Source organism: Podarcis vaucheri (genome assembly GCF_965113315.1).
Source record: "Podarcis vaucheri genome assembly, chromosome: Z".
NCBI classification, from domain to species: domain Eukaryota; kingdom Metazoa; phylum Chordata; class Lepidosauria; order Squamata; family Lacertidae; genus Podarcis; species Podarcis vaucheri.
The window spans coordinates 43,784,702-43,800,094 of record NC_138758.1 but is presented as its reverse complement, the minus strand read 5'-3'; the positions used below and the strand labels follow the sequence as shown (position 1 = coordinate 43,800,094).

At 46.7% G+C, this 15,393-nt stretch overlaps 1 protein-coding gene across 1 annotated transcript in view; it reads left to right on the top strand.

The window, feature by feature from the left end:
• The window catches only part of AKNA (AT-hook transcription factor), a 64,213-nt gene extending 49,047 nt beyond the window's left edge, over positions 1–15,166 (top strand). The window contains exons 14-22 of the mRNA XM_082209040.1: positions 281–516; positions 2,717–2,870; positions 3,794–3,964; positions 4,692–4,831; positions 5,327–5,440; positions 6,731–6,871; positions 8,251–8,367; positions 9,576–9,744; positions 11,749–15,166. Of these exons, the coding sequence (XP_082065166.1) occupies positions 281–516; positions 2,717–2,870; positions 3,794–3,964; positions 4,692–4,831; positions 5,327–5,440; positions 6,731–6,871; positions 8,251–8,367; positions 9,576–9,744; positions 11,749–12,028 (1,522 nt within the window). The 3' untranslated portion in view covers positions 12,029–15,166. The remainder of the gene's footprint in view (positions 1–280; positions 517–2,716; positions 2,871–3,793; positions 3,965–4,691; positions 4,832–5,326; positions 5,441–6,730; positions 6,872–8,250; positions 8,368–9,575; positions 9,745–11,748) is intronic.
• Positions 15,167–15,393: the final 227 nt, after the last annotated feature.

Here is a 15,393-nt window from a genome sequence, read left to right as displayed (position 1 = left end):
CATTTGGCTCTCCTCCTCTGCGCTATTTTTTTATTAGTAGTATTGCTATTATTTCATTGACTTTTTATCCCATCCTTGCTTAGGAGCCAAGGACAGTTATAGAACATTATAAAAGACCCATGCCTTCACAGTCATTAAAACAGTTAAAATTACATCTCTTAAAAGCCGCTTTGTAGAGGAAGTCCCTCAAAAATAGATAGTGCTGGGAAAGCTGAGCGAGAAGGGCACAGAGATCTGACATGGTATAAAACAACTTTCTGTGTTCCCATTTCTTGTCAAGGTCCCACAGCATGCTGGGAAATTCAACCTCTGTTGATGTAGACTTCCAAGAAGAATCTCTAAGAAAAGCGTCTGTCACATTGGAATCATTGGAGACAGACAGGTCACCCAGGCACACACAATCAGACAATGGGATGCAGAGACAAGGCCTCTCCAAAGGAAGACCTTTCCAGCTTAACTCCCCTACCAGGTGGACCAACAGCATTGCCAGTGAGATGGAGCCAGGCATGGATAGTGGTGAGCTAAAAGGAATTAATTGCTTTGAGCAGGAATGCCAGGTCATGTGCCTTTTCTTATTTGAGGTATTTCCTAACATTCTGCCCCTCAGTACCTTGCTAGCTGCACTACCCAGAACATTCACTCACATAAAGCTCTAGCACATGCACACACATGCAGCCTGGCCAGGCTGTACCACCTTACTGTACCTGGATCCCTGAAACACCTTGCAAAGATCAAACAACACCCCTGAATCATGGACCTTTTACACGGCCTAGTGCTGGGTCAGTTTCAACACGCTGCAACAGGTATTTGTTCTGTGCCATCCTAAGCACATAGGGACGCAGGTGGTGTTGTGATCCAAACCACAGAGCCTAGGGCTTGCCAATCGGAAGGTCGGCGGTTCGAATCCCCGTGAGGGGGTGAGCTCCCGTTGCTTGGTCCCTGCTCCTGCCAACCTAACAGTTCGAACGCACACCAAAAAGTGCAAGTAGATAAATAGGTACTGCTCCAGCAGGAAGGTAAACGGCGTTTCTGTGCGCTGCTCTGGTTCGCCAGAAGCGGCTTGGTCATGCTGGCCACATGACCCAGAAAAACTGTCTGCGGACAAACGCCGGCTCCCTTGGCCAGTAAAACGAGATGAGCGCCGCAACCCCAGAGTCGTTCACGACTGGACTTAACTGTCAGGGGTCCTTTACCTTTCTTTTTCTTTTTTAAAATCCTAAGCACTTTCCTCGCTCCCTGCATCCAGTTGTAGGGAAAGAGAGTTTGTCAAGAGTGGTGAGCACTGGAGACTTTGTGATGCACATGTTGGCTAGTAATCAGCTCTTGGAGTCACAGGGGAAGTGCTTGTACGGGTGAAGGTGCCATTGCATGCACCTGCCTTGCACGCAAAAGATCCAGGTAGGGCTGGGAGAGAGACCCATGTATGAAGTCCTGGAGACCTGCTGCCAATCAGTGTAGGCAATACTTAGCTAGATGGACTAATGATCTGGCTCTATATAACGCAGTTTCCAAAGTGGAAAGATCCATGATTCATGCATTGCTGTGATTCCTGGATTGCAGAGTTGTTGTTGTTTTATTAAGTTATTAAACTTACCGTATTTTTCGTGCTCCGGAGGGCTCCCCGTGCTTCGGGCGACAGGCTGCCGCCCCAAGCCTTGCGCACCCGGCGGGACCTCCTGCCGGGCGCGCAAGGCTTGCAGACTCTCTCGGGGGCTGCAGGCTGCTGCCCGCAAGCCTTGTGAGCCCACGGGTACTCCCACCGGGCTTGCAATGCTTGTGGATAGCTTCCTGAAGCCTGGAGAGCGAGAGGGGTCGGTGCGCACCGATGCCTCTCGCTCTCCAGGCTTCAGCGAAAGCCTGCATTCGCCCCATAGGACGCACACACATTTCCCCTTCATTTTTGGAGGGGAAAAAGTGCGTCCTATAGGGTGAAAAATACGGTACTAGTCGCTTATCCCCCCAAAGTGCCCAGGTGACTTACAGCAGGTGTGCACATGCACATGCACACGCACAACCATAAAGGAAGAAAAGAGAGGAAGGGTCATACAATACATCACTATATCATTTAACATAATATTTATGAGAAAACAAAAACACACCCACCTTATAATTAATAACAGACAATATTAACCATGCATAAATAATAAACAAATAATACTCCCGCCCACTAATTAGCAGATAAGCAACTGTTTTCCCCCTTTTAAACTCCGCTCCCCACCCAGAAGTCTAGAATCAGGCCAGCTGTTGCAAACCAACAGAAGAAGAAGAAGAAGAGTTTGGATTTGATATCCCGCCTTTCACTCCCTTTAAGGAGTCTCAAAGCGGCTAACATTCTCCTTTCCCTTCCTCCCCCGCAACAAACACTCTGTGAGGTGAGTGGGGCTGAGAGACTTCACAGAAGTGTGACTGGCCCAAGGTCACCCAGCAGCTGCAGGTGGAGGAGCGGGGAATCGAACCTGGTTCACCAGATTACAAGTCCGCCGCTCTTAACCACTACACCACACTGGCTCTCCAGTGGGCCCCACATCCTCAACCCAGGGATGGTCCTGCTCCTCTCCTCTGCCTTTGGTTGGCAAAGCAGGAAAAGGTTGGCAAAAGATTTGCCTGCTTTGCAGTTCACCCAGCTACTGCTTATCTTCTGCTGCTCCTGGTGACCCTTGGGGGTCCCTTCTAACCCTATGATTCTATGATGTGTTTCTGGCTCTTTTCTCACCAGCTCACACAGACTCTGAGGCTGATGCCCAGGCAGGACTTGAAACTTACAGTGTGCCTCCTGATGAAGCAAGACATTCTCCTAGCTCCTCTGCCGTTTCGCTGCCCCCAGACCAGACTCATGACTACAGTCTCCTTGACTCCCGCGTGCACCGAGCGTAAGTTTCCTCTTTGGAATGGTGGGGGCCCTGGGTGAGAAACACAATAGATCATAGATGAGGAACCTCAGGCCAAGGTGGCCGAGGCAGTCCCTCAGACCACTTTGTCTGGCCCTCAGAACTCTCCCCAGACCACACCCATCACTGGGTGATGGTGCTTTGTACCTTCCTCAAGTCTTTTGGGCAAACTGGAAGGTGTCCATGAACTCCTACAGTGCTCCTCACTTCCCTTCATGGAGGATGGAGGGGGGATGTTCAAAGGAAAAAAGCCATCTGAATAAAGCTAAAATCAGCATTCATTGCTCTGCCCACTTTTTGCTTCGGGTCCTTGCACATCACTATTATGTGGCCCCTGGAAGATTGCCTGGAAGGGAGTGCAGCCCTCAAGGTGAAAAAGCTTCCCCTCCCCTGATCTGCACTAACTGGCAGCAAACCTCCAGGTTTTTGGGTCAGTCTCTTCCAGCCTTGCCCAGAGATACCAGGGACTGAGCCTTCTGTGTGCAAAGCAGATGTTCCACCACTGAGCTACGGCCCTTTCCTCCAGAGGAGAAGGCATCAATTTTAACCCTTTTTAGGGGAACATTTTCTCCATGCTCTGGCAAGCTTGCATTCAGCTACCAGCCTGGGAGCTTTCCATCATTCTTAAGAGCTAACTCCTGCAGTAAAAACATTCCATCTGCAAGCTGGTTATGCTTTGTACTTACTCTGTAAAAACTGTAAACAGAAGCAGCCTCACTAAGAGTGCAGTTGTTAGGATTTTTCCATAGTGGATGCGCTATCACCAAGCTATGACCCTTCCACTACTGTGTGTACAATTTGGGTTGCTGGACATGTATAGCATGCCTAAAATTAATATCTCTTGTCATGCTAGGTCCTGATTTTAACTGATCCTGGGCTGGGGGTTGTTTTTGTCCCTTTAACAGCCAGGCTATCAGAGCTTTGCAGCATGAAGTCCACCAGCTTCGCCAAGTCCTGGAGAAGACCCTCCAGCAGCCTCATGGTTATCCAAAGCGGCCACCCTCCGCACATACCTCTACACTCCAGATGCCAAGGCAGGACAGGACCCGCCTCCCCAGAAGTGCCAATCCAATAGGGTAAGCAATGGGCAGAGCTTGTTCCAAGTTTGAGGGTAGCCCGGGCAGCCTCTCCTTTCTCCATCACTGTCTCCTGATGGCAGCCAGGGCAGGTTCATGTAAGGATTTTCCCACAATGCCTCTGGCAAAGCATTTCTTCAGAGAATGGTGGGGAGTTAAAATGGCTGCTAGATTCAGCTGCCTTATGCTACTTGAAGGGGCAGGCTGCTGGAGGGGCAGGCGCCAGCAACACACCTTACCTGGACCTAGGGGCCCTGGCACCTGCCTGAAGATGCTGGGTATTGACACCCTACACAGCAACAAGTGGCTTCTCTCTGGTGCCATCTGCTGCCCATGCAATGCCCCAGAAGCCCAGCTTTCTTTCTTGCCTTTATTTACACCAGGCATCAGCTGGAAACCTGCAATATGATTTATTGTTTGTTGAGACTAATGATATCCTATAATTTTTCACATACAAGGTCATTTTTAGTCAAACACTTGGTAAGCTTCTGTTGCAAAAAAAGGGGGTGGTCTTGGAGCCCTGATATGCAGAAGAGAGAGGAGCACTGCAGAGGTATAGACCCCTTACTTGTGCCCACCACTTCTTCCCTTTTAAATTTTCTCTCACAGACACACATACTCTCTAACTCAGATTTGCAGTAGATAAGCAGAAGTTCTCTGCCCTGTGCTTCTTGCTGCTCATGTAAGGAATGGTGCAGTGTGCCTAAAACAATTCACTGTCTTGCAGGTCCAACCACATCCCCACCTCATCTTGCAGCAAAACATCCGGGAAGAGCTCAGCTGACCGTGACAGTCCAGCTCTGTTGATCAAGCCAGAAGATTGGATAAAGAGATCGAACCTGCAAGATGGGATCCAGCTGGATCTCAGTAAGCAACAAAAATGTTTGTGGTGTGCATTAGGTTGGTTTGGTTATGCAAAGAGATGCATTTTATTCAGAGGGTGAATATAGGCATGCCTTTCAGAAGGATGTGCTGTTTGTGCTTCTGTTCCTCATATAAACCTTGACATTTATTTGAGGCAAACATGTTTTCTTTTTCCTGGGCATTTGCGTATCACCAATCATTGTACTGTTAAATTTGGGTGGGTATGTTTGGTTTTTTTTAAAAAAGTGTATGTGATTTTTATTTGTGTTTCTTTACAGTGGTTGCAAATCACTTCAGACTTTTTTAAGGGAAGCAATAAGCCTAACCTAAACCCTTTCCAGCTTTTCATTGTCAGTGACGTCTCATGCACTAGCCCATCAGTGTTGTGCACAAATGGCTTCTGCTCCAAACCAACAGCACTTGATTCTGTATAATGAAGTGACTGCTATTCTATGCGCATATGAGGACTGAGGGTGTCCCCACCTGTGTTGTTTGCAGGCCCTTCAGAGTCAGACTACTCACCACCAAAGCCATGGAAAGGGAAACGGCAAGAAACCTCTGCTTCTAGGAAAGAATCCCCAGAGCAGCCCATCCTCTGGGGGCCCTACACTGGTGAGCAATGGGCACCTGAGCCTGCTCTTATTTACCAAATCAGCTACCCCAGGAAGGACTAGACAGGTAGCAGTGCACTGGGCTAAGAAGGCTGGGTTGAATTTCCATGCTAATAAAAATATGGCCTAAATTTTAGGGAAGGGTATGGGAAGCAAAAGAGGGGAGCAGAACTGCCTTTCCCCCTTTTACATTTGGGGGTGGGGATGTAATTTTCAGGGGAAATTTGCTCTGATTTGTAGCAATAATTTCTCCTCCCCTCCTCTCCAGGTGTGTGGGGGGGGGGGAAGAATGGTGGTCCCCACTGAGAAAGCAACCAAGCAAATTATCATCATCATCATCCTTTCAGTTTATCAGTTGCTTGGCACCAAATGTCTCCAGGCAACCTACAAAATTTAAAAACATAAAGTGTGGCATAAAATCAGAAAAAAAGAGCAACGTGTTACAATAAAAGCTATACAATAATAATTATTATAATAATAATTTATTATTTATACCCTGCCCATCTGGCTGCGTTTCCCCAGCCACTCTGGGTGGCTTCCAACAGAACACCAAAATACAATAACCTATTAAACATTAAAGGGACACGGGTGGCGCTGTGGGTTAAACCACAGAGCCTAGGACTTGCCGATCAGAAGGTCGCTGGTTCGAATCCCCATGACGGGGTGAGCTCCCATTGTTCAGTCCCTGCTCCTGCCAACCTAGCAGTTCGAAAGCACAACAAAGTGCAAGTAGATAAATAGGTACCGCTCCGGTGGGAAGGTAAACGGCGTTTCTGTGTGCTGCTCTGGTTCGCCAGAAGCGGCTTTGTCATGCTGGCCACATGACCCAGAAGCTTTTACGCCGGCTCCCTCGGCCAATAAAGCGAGATGAGCGCTACAACCCCAGAGTCGGCCACGGCTGGACCTAATGGTCAGGGGTCCCTTTACCTTTTCTATTAAACATTAAAAGCTTCCCTAAACAGGACTGCCTTCAGATGTCTTCTAAAAGTTTGGGAGTTATTTTTCTCTTTGACATCTGGTGGGAGGGCGTTCCACGGGGCAGGTGCCACTACCGAGAAGGCCTTCTGCCTGGTTCCCTGTAACTTGGCTTCTCGCAGCGAGGGAACTGCCAAAAGGCCCTTGGCTCTGGACCTCAGTTTCCGGGCACAACGATGGAGGTAGAGACGCTATAACATAAGAAGACCCCTGCTGCATTAAACCAAAGGCCCATTGAGTCCAGCATTCTCTTCCCACAAGGGAAACCAGATGCCTGGGGTGTATGTATCAAGTTTCTTTGTTTTGATTTCTGTAGGAACCCAGTATTCTTTTTCAAGTCCCAAGTTGCAAGAACCAAAGACTCCCAAAAGCTCTGCCCCGTGCCCCTATTGCCAAGAGGTCAAGTCACAGCTTGAAGATGTACCCACAAGAAACCAAGATGCCAGAGGCTACAAAGGTATCATAAGAAGAGCCCTGCTGGAGTTAGTCCAGCATTCCATTCTCACAATAGCCAGCCAGATGCTCCACTGCGAAGCCCACAAGCAATAGCACTCCCCCCATTTGTGATTCCTAGCAACTTGTATTCAGAGGTTTACTAACAGTAGACGTAGAACATAGCCATCATGGTAAGTAGCCACTGCTAGCCTTATTGTCCACAAATGTGTGCAACCCTCTTTCAAAGCCATCCAGGTTGGTTGCTATTGCTGTATCTTGTGGGAGCAAGTAGTTTTAACTCTGTGCTGTGTAAATAGGTACTTTCTTTAGTCTGTCCTGAGTCCTCTAAAATTCAGCTTCATTGGATGTTCATGAGTTGTGGATCTGCTTTCTTCACATCATCTGTCATGTTGCCTCCTTCTCTCCTTTGCTTTAAACTAAAGATGCCCAAACTCTGAAACCTTACCCCATAGGGGAGTTGCTCCATCCCCTTGATTATTTTGCTTGTCTGTGAGGCAGTAATAGGAGTTGTAAACAAATAGAATCTGGAGGGCCACAAGTGCCCCATCTCTGTTTGCACAATCTAGACCACAGAGCAGGGCAGGATTCGCAGTGGCAGCAAAGTGGCTTGCTTATGTGAGCAGTCCACTCTGTTGGAAGAACAAGGAAGTCAGAATCTGTGAGCAGGGTATGTTCTGAATCAGGAGTTCCACACAGCAACTGATAAGAAAAATTAGCCCATAACTTACACCACCAAATGGATCACTGAAGCAAATATGGAACGAATCAGGTGCTAAGGTTGTGTCTCTGCTGGCTCTCCACCTTAAATTTCCTCTTGACTTTTCCCTTTTTACAATTCTGGCGCTTAGCAACAGGTGGAATAGTGCCACAGGAATCATTATCCTTGGTTAAATGTTAACTGGTACCTGGTGAATTTCTGCATTCCTAAATTAAGGACTCGGTCTACATGTCTTTTCTTTTTTTTAAAAAACTTTTTTTTAGGAGATTAAAAATAAATAAATCTGGGTCAGCAGTTTCAGCAGAAACTGAGAACGACTGGTTTGTCCAAGACTTATCTAATGAGCTCTATGCTTGAGGCATAGGCACCAGGTGCCAGGGCCTTGGGTGCTGTAGCACCCACAAAATTCACTCTGAGGGAGCTAGGCACTCACAAATTTTGGTGGTGGACATGCCTTCAACATCAGCACGCCCAGAGGCACTCATGTCCAATGTCATGATTAATTTATAGCTCAATATCTTAGCTGCTTCCACATATTGGTAGTTGTTTTTTTTTAAAAAAAAAAAATCCTCTCCAAGGCTCTGCTTCTGTGTTTTCTTGTTTTTGGATTCGGGGTGGAGGGTCCTTGTGGCAAGATGAATTACTTTGTCTTTAATTTCTAGGCTGTGACTCCTCAAGGGATTCATTTGGACCCTTCTACCAAAGCACTCCGAAGAAGTCAGAAGCACCAAGCCATCTGTGCAAGGATACCAGGAACCCCAGGAGCAAAGTAGTGCATGGTGAGAAAGGGCGATTCTGGTGTGAAAACTGATGCTGTGTTGGCAAACTAGAGCGCAGGTCCTGACGAGGGCAGGAAGGATGGTGAGGGATTTGGAAACAGTTCCCAAGAGGAATGTTTTTGTTTATAAAACTATAAGATGAGGCTGCTAGCTCAAGCCAACAGCTCATCTAGCCTACCATCCTGTTCTCATAGTGGCTGACCATAATCAGGACCTGAACACAACAGCACTTTCCCCACCTACAATTCCCAGCAGCTGGTATGTGTCACCTCTGACAGTGAGATGTGTCACCTCTGACAGTGGAGGTAGAACATAGCCATCATGCCTGGTAGCCATTGATTTGTAAACTGCCGACACATTAGAAATCAAGTAACAACAAAACAATTCAGGCATTGTATAAATGTTATGGTCGTAAAACAGAGAACAAATGGCCAAAGTTGAGACAAATTAATTCTCTAAAAAGTACTTAGTGAAATGGAAATGTTTTGGGAAATGTTTCAAGGGGAAGAGTGTTCCAGAGCTTCTCTGCCACTGAACTTCCATGGACACTAAACAAAATATGAGATACGTGTTGGACACTTGGGGCTTCTCGAGACTGGGATGAGATTTTTGTGTGTGTATTCTGCAACATGTCATTGAATACACACATATGCACACAGAGGGCTGCTGCCCCTGCTCACTCTACTCACCAACCCCTCTGCCCCTGTACTTGGACAACCCTTCCTCCCTTTACACCTGAGCAAACTCCCTTCCTTTACACCACGCCCACCCCCTTGGTATCCCCTTTATAGCTCACTCCTAGTCCCCCTCCTCACAGCTCACCCCAGCTTCAACCCCCTTTCAAAGGAGAGTGTGAGTTGCTCTCTGAAGTGCCTCCCACTTTCCTTTATAGTAAGATATCAATTCCTCCAATTATTGTAAAAACCTGCAGGTTTTTAAAATAAAATATATGTGAGATATACGGTATATTAGAACAGATGAATAAAAGAATAAGTTAAAACAATTTGGAGTATACAGGAAAGGATGAAAATAAATGTAAGGAACCACAGAAAGAGGGGGAAAGGAGTCAAAATTGAAAATGTTAAAACTTGGCAAACATTGTTGTAATGTATATAAATGAAAATTATGAATAATAATAATAAAGTTATCAATTCCTCCCAGTTCTGTCTAAGGAGAATTTTAGATCTTGTTTTCTCATTTGCCCCCAGGGGTGGACCATGGTGCAGGGGACAAAGCAGAGCAAAGTTCTGGACCACAGCAGAACCCCAGCAATCACCATCAATCACAGCAGCCTGGACTCTGGTATCTGGCACTCCCAAGCTCTGCTGCCTCCATCAACTATGTCCCCATGGTTCCCTACCCTCCAGCGCCTATAATGTAAGAACCACTCATTCAGGTCTTTGTTCAGTGAGAATTCTGAGAGATATGACTTTTTCCCTTATTGTGTTGACCCCAAAAATGGTGAGCCTGTGGCCCTACAGATATTGCTGGACTAAAACTTTCCATCAAGCTCCAGATAACATGGACAGTGATCAGGAGTGGTGTTGTAGTCCAGCTTCAGTTGTCTGCCTCTATAAGCTCTCCTACTCTGATGTTGGCTTGTTCCCTGCCACCAATGCCTCCAAAACTCATTTGGGAAGGTACCATTGTTCAGTGAGAGAGCACATACCTTAGTGGCAGAAGTCCCCAGGTTCGGTCCCTAGCACCTCCAGTAAGAAGGATCAGGTAAAAGGATGAAAAAGGCCCTTGCTCTTCCTGAGATTCTGGAGAGCTCCTGGTCAGTTAGTGCAGACCCAGGACTGGGAACCTCAGACTCAGGGTCTACATGTGCCCCTCTAAGCTTCACTGTCTGGTCCGTTGGACTCTCCCAAGGCTACACCGCTCACTTAGCCCTATTGCATAACCCTCCTTGAGTGTTTTTGCCTGGTTGTTTGGTTGGTTTTTTAACTCTGATGATGCCTCTTGCTTACCTGGATGGAGTACAGGGGGGGGGCATGAATGTGTGTAATAGCAGCCCACTCCACTAAAGTAGCATTTATATTTATTGTTCTGCCCACTTTATCCTCTGGCCCTGCCCGTCACTGGCATGTGACCCCCAGAAGGTTGCACAGGTGGGAATGCAGCCCTCTGACTGAAAACCGTCCCCCACCTTGTGTGAGTGTCTGGAGGCGGTTGGAGGATGGATAGCAGCTAACAGATTGAGGTCGAATCCAGACAAGACAGAAGTACAGTGGTACCTCGGGTTACATACGCTTCAGGTTACAGACTCTGCTAACCCAGAAATATTACCTCAGGTTAAGAACTTTGCTTCAGGATGAGAACAAAAATCATGCTCTGGCAGCGCGGCGGCAGCGGGAGACCCCATTAGCTAAAGTGGTGCTTCAGGTTAAGAACAGTTTCAGTTAAGAACAGACATCCAGAACGAATTAAGTACTTAACCCAAGGTACCACTGTACTGTTTTGGGGGGACAGGAGGCGGGCAGGTGTAGAGGACTCCCTGCTCCTGAATGAGGTAACTGTGCCCCTGAAGGACCAGGTGCGCAGCCTGGGAGTCATTTTGGAAACGCAGTTGTCCAAGGAAGCGCAGGTCAATTCTGTGTCCAGAGCAGCTGTTTATCAGCTCCATCTGGTACGCAGGCTGAGACCCTACCTGCGCGCAGACTGTCTCACCAGAGTGGTGCATGCTCTAGTTATTTCTCGCTTAGACTACTGCAATGCACTCTATGTGGGGCTACCTTTGAAGGTGACCCGGAAACTACAACTAATCCAGAATGCGGCAGCTAGACTGATGATTGGGAATGGCCGCCAAGACCATATAACACCTGTCTTGAAAGACCTACACTGGCTCCCAGTACGTTTCCAAGCACAATTCAAAGTGTTGGTGCTGACCTTTAAAGCCCTAAACGGCCTCAGTCAAGCATACCTGAAGGAGCGTCTCTACCTCCATTGTTCTGCCCAGACACTGAGGTCCAGCACCGAGGGCCTTCTGGTGGTTCCCTCACTGCGAGAAGCCAAGTTACAGGGAACCAAGCAGAGGGCCTTCTCGGTAGTGGCACCCGCCCTGTGGAACGCCCTCCCACCAGATGTCAAAAAGAAAAGTAGCTACCAAACTTTTAGAAGACATCTGAAGGCAGCCCTGTTTAGGGAAGCTTTTAATGTTTAATAGGTTATTGTATTTTAGTCTTCTGTTGGAAGCGGCCCAGAGTGGCTGGGGAAATCCAGCCAGATGGGTGGGGTATAAATAATAAATTATTATTATTATTATTTTATTATTATTATTATTATTACCCTTGGGGTAGGCAATACTGAACTAGATGCACAAATGCTTTCATCTAGTGTAAAGGTTTATTCAGACCCTCCCCTTCTTTTTCTCTTCGCCAGCTATTGTTCTCCACTTGCACCTCAGGTCTCCTCCCCTGCTGCTGTCCCTAGCAGGCCCCAGGCCACAGAGCTGAAAACCTCGGCTTCTCGGCACCAAATGCAAGAGGGTTCCTGCTGCTCCATGACTCTGGACTGCGCTGGTCTGCAGGACCTGAACAGGTCTCTGAGCCGCGCCATAGTAGCTGCGAGAGACATGAAGCTCACTACCAAGCGAATCAGCCGGTCTCTGACTTCAGATTTGAACAAAGGGAGGCACCAGCGGAGATCCTGCCTCTTTTAGCAAGAGAGCCAAGTGGATGGACACCTCCTCTACTGGTTTAGCTGGAATTGCAAAAAAAGGGGGGAAATGGGACTCAGTTCCCCCAAAACATAACATGGGGGAGATATTCACATAACATTCTTGGTCTTTTATGTGCCAAAGAGCACCACCATAGAGCCCCTAACTCACTGTGGAGGTGTCCCACTTTTGGGTGCCCGACAGCCTCTTAAGCATTGTGGAGGTGCTCAAGTCTCTAGGCTGTGTGTGGCGCCTGTCTTAATACACACTGGGAGCCTTCAAAGATTGTGGAAAGGGACTGCTGCTGCACTTCCCCTTCACTCCCACCCCCTGAACAAGCAACTTAACGTCGTGTCACGAAAGCCATCTCTGCCCTTATTTTGCGCGTCTTAAAAGGGCAAATTTCCAAGCAGTTTGGGGGAAGATGTAGCATTTTCGCGGACTAGGGGTAACAGTAGTGGTTTCTTTATTTTTCCAATGGACATTGAGGGTAGTGTATCTCTCTTAATGTTGGCAGGGGGCTTGGTGGTGGGTCCTTAGGTCAGCCTTAGATATTCCGGTGCTGGGTGTCCTCTACCTGCCTGTTCCTCTTTTCTCACCTTACCTCAACTGTATTTTGCCTTAAAAATGAAAGTCTTAAAAGCTCCTTTGTGGGTATAGTGGCAGAAGCAGAACATCTTCTGGCACACTGAGGCCATGTGAAGATGGTACTTCTCCCCTCGATTTATTTTCAGGGAATTGAAAGGCCCTATGGGGGGCGGTCAGCAAATGGCTTGTTGTCCAGCAGACAATTCTGGCACCTGCTGCAGAGTTATCCCACTTTAGCACCCTTCATCTCCTAGGAAGATGAAGGTGATATTGGGCATAAGCAGTGGCCAGTGGCTGTTCAGAGCCTTTAAGGCTATGCTCTGCCTCTACTGGTGGAACAACTGTCTCTTTGAATGCCACCTGCTGGGAAATACAAATGGTTCTGCTTTTGGACTTCCCACTGGGACATATATTGGTCATTGGGAAAAGCTAAGCTACATGGGCCATTGGCTTGATCCACCAGGGCTCTTGCGTTTTTATCCTGATCGTCTTGCAGGAAGGTCTACTACCTCCTCCATGCTGTTGCTGAACTGATCTCATTCACTGTAAACATACAGCACTGTATCCAATTTTTGTCATTCTTAAGAGCAGACTCACTGAAACTAATGCACGTAACTTAGGTTCATTAATTCCGGTGGAACTAGTCTGAATACAACCCCTTACAGGGTACTGTCCTACTTACAAGGCTCAATAAGCTGAGAGTAGGACATAAAATTTTTTGGGTGGTCCTCTTAAGGGCCGTGAGTCTATTGCAATACTTACCTCAGGACTCTTCGTGATGCATGAGAGAAAGAGCTCTATTTTGTGAAGGGGTAGCCATGGTGAATTGTTTTCAGAGATATGTGTATATGTGTTTGGGTGTGCGTATTTGTTTTTTTACACGTGTGGTTTCAATTGCTGTTTGGTTTGGTACTATGGAATGGAAACAATGAGCATTTTGTATGTCAACTCTTTTGGTTTTTTGTTTTGGTTTTTTTTGCCTTCAAGAATGTCTTCAAAATATATTTTGCCAGAATACTTTTCTCTCCCTCCCCATTTCCTTGTGCCCATTAGGTTGTTTGTGTGTGCTTTAAGAACTTTGGGCAAGCAGCCACTCCGAGGTCCAACACATTGTAGGCAGTTTGCCAAGACCAAATGCAATCAATAAGCATCGGGGGCAGTAGATATATAACAGTATCAGACACTCTTTGCTGTCATTGCCAGAGCAAAGTTGATCAATATTTAAGACAGAACAGATATCAGTGGTGAGCAACCTTCAGCCTGCAGGCCTGATTAGGCCTGCCCACCCTCCTCATTTTGCCCACAAGGCTGGTTTGCCCAAGAGGCACTTATATTTACAACTAATGTCATATGCAGTATCAGGAGCAGGAGAGATAAAGAGGTGTCAGAGTTGGGAGGGAGTTTGTAGGTAGCCCCCATAAGCTGTCATATCAGGGCTTTGCCAGCACCAATGTTCGGCTGATCACTGGGTCTTGTAGAATATTCCTGTATTACATGCAATAGGATTCCTTCTGGGCACATGATCGCTACCCAGGAATTTGTGATCAGTAGCAGAAACAAGCTTCCTCCCACAAACCAACACATAGTTTTCCCCTAGGCATTCTTTTTCAGCAACCTAAGGCCCACCTGCATGATATATTGAGGCGGTATGAAACTGCATTCAAGCAGTCATGTGTTCCCCCGAAGAATCCTGGAAACTGTGGTTTGTTAACGGTGCTGAGAGTTCTTAGGAAATTCCCTATTCCCCTCTTTGCAAAGAGTCAATCCCTCTTTGCAGGGAATTCTGGGAACTGCAGCTGTGTGGAAAAGCACCTCTCAGCACCCTGAACAAACTACGGGTCCCAGGATTCTTCAGGGGAAGCCACAACTGTTTAAAGTGGTATAATGCTGCAGTCAATGTATAGTGCAGATAGGACCTCACCTTTAAGACAGCAGCCTTTGGGTTCTTGTTATTAGACCATTGGGAGTTAGAAACCCTAGCTGATCTGTTGGGGCTAACCCAGAGATTTCCTAGGAGAGCCTGTTCTACCTTCTGCCAATCACTGAATTAAGCAACCACTTAAACGCAGCTGGGAAGTTGAGGCCACCTTGGCTGTTTTTAGTCCTATCCTCATTGCTGCTAATGTTCCATGCTGCCTGTAGATTATGTGAGTTGAGATGTGAGTGCAGTAATAACAGGAATTGACTCAGTTATGAGTGCCTTAGAAACATTGCAACACAAAAGAAGGGGAAGTGGGCAGCTGATGATGCATGTCTGTGCCATTTGCCCCCTGACACCTTTTTAAAATAAACTTTTTGAATCTATAAATATACCTTTATTTTTTTTAAGAAAAAAATCATAATGACAGATCCTTCTCAACACTCATACTATCTGTAGAAATGTGCTAAAATGTGCATTTATGTTGTAGATAGTTCTCAAAGCACTTTCAGACACAGGGTGTTGGTGTAGGGTGTGTGTGTTTTGCATTGGAGCCATTACCACAAACAAAATCACTGTGAAGCTATGATAGTTGTATCTTTTTCAACATTCCTTTAAAATAAAATAAAAAACAAGCACGTCTCTGGTAATGAATGCAAATGGGTGTTTCTGTTTTTCTTGCTCAATAAATGGTTTTTGTCTGCTGGTGTCTTCATTCATTTTTTAAAAAGGGGAAAGATTTCAAACACACACACTGACTCTGTTTGCACATTAAACCTACAATAAGCCAGAAAGTCTTATTTTGTTATCAAGAACAAATGATGTCCTGTCAGAGTGCTTGTACTTCTTGCTGCCCAATGCA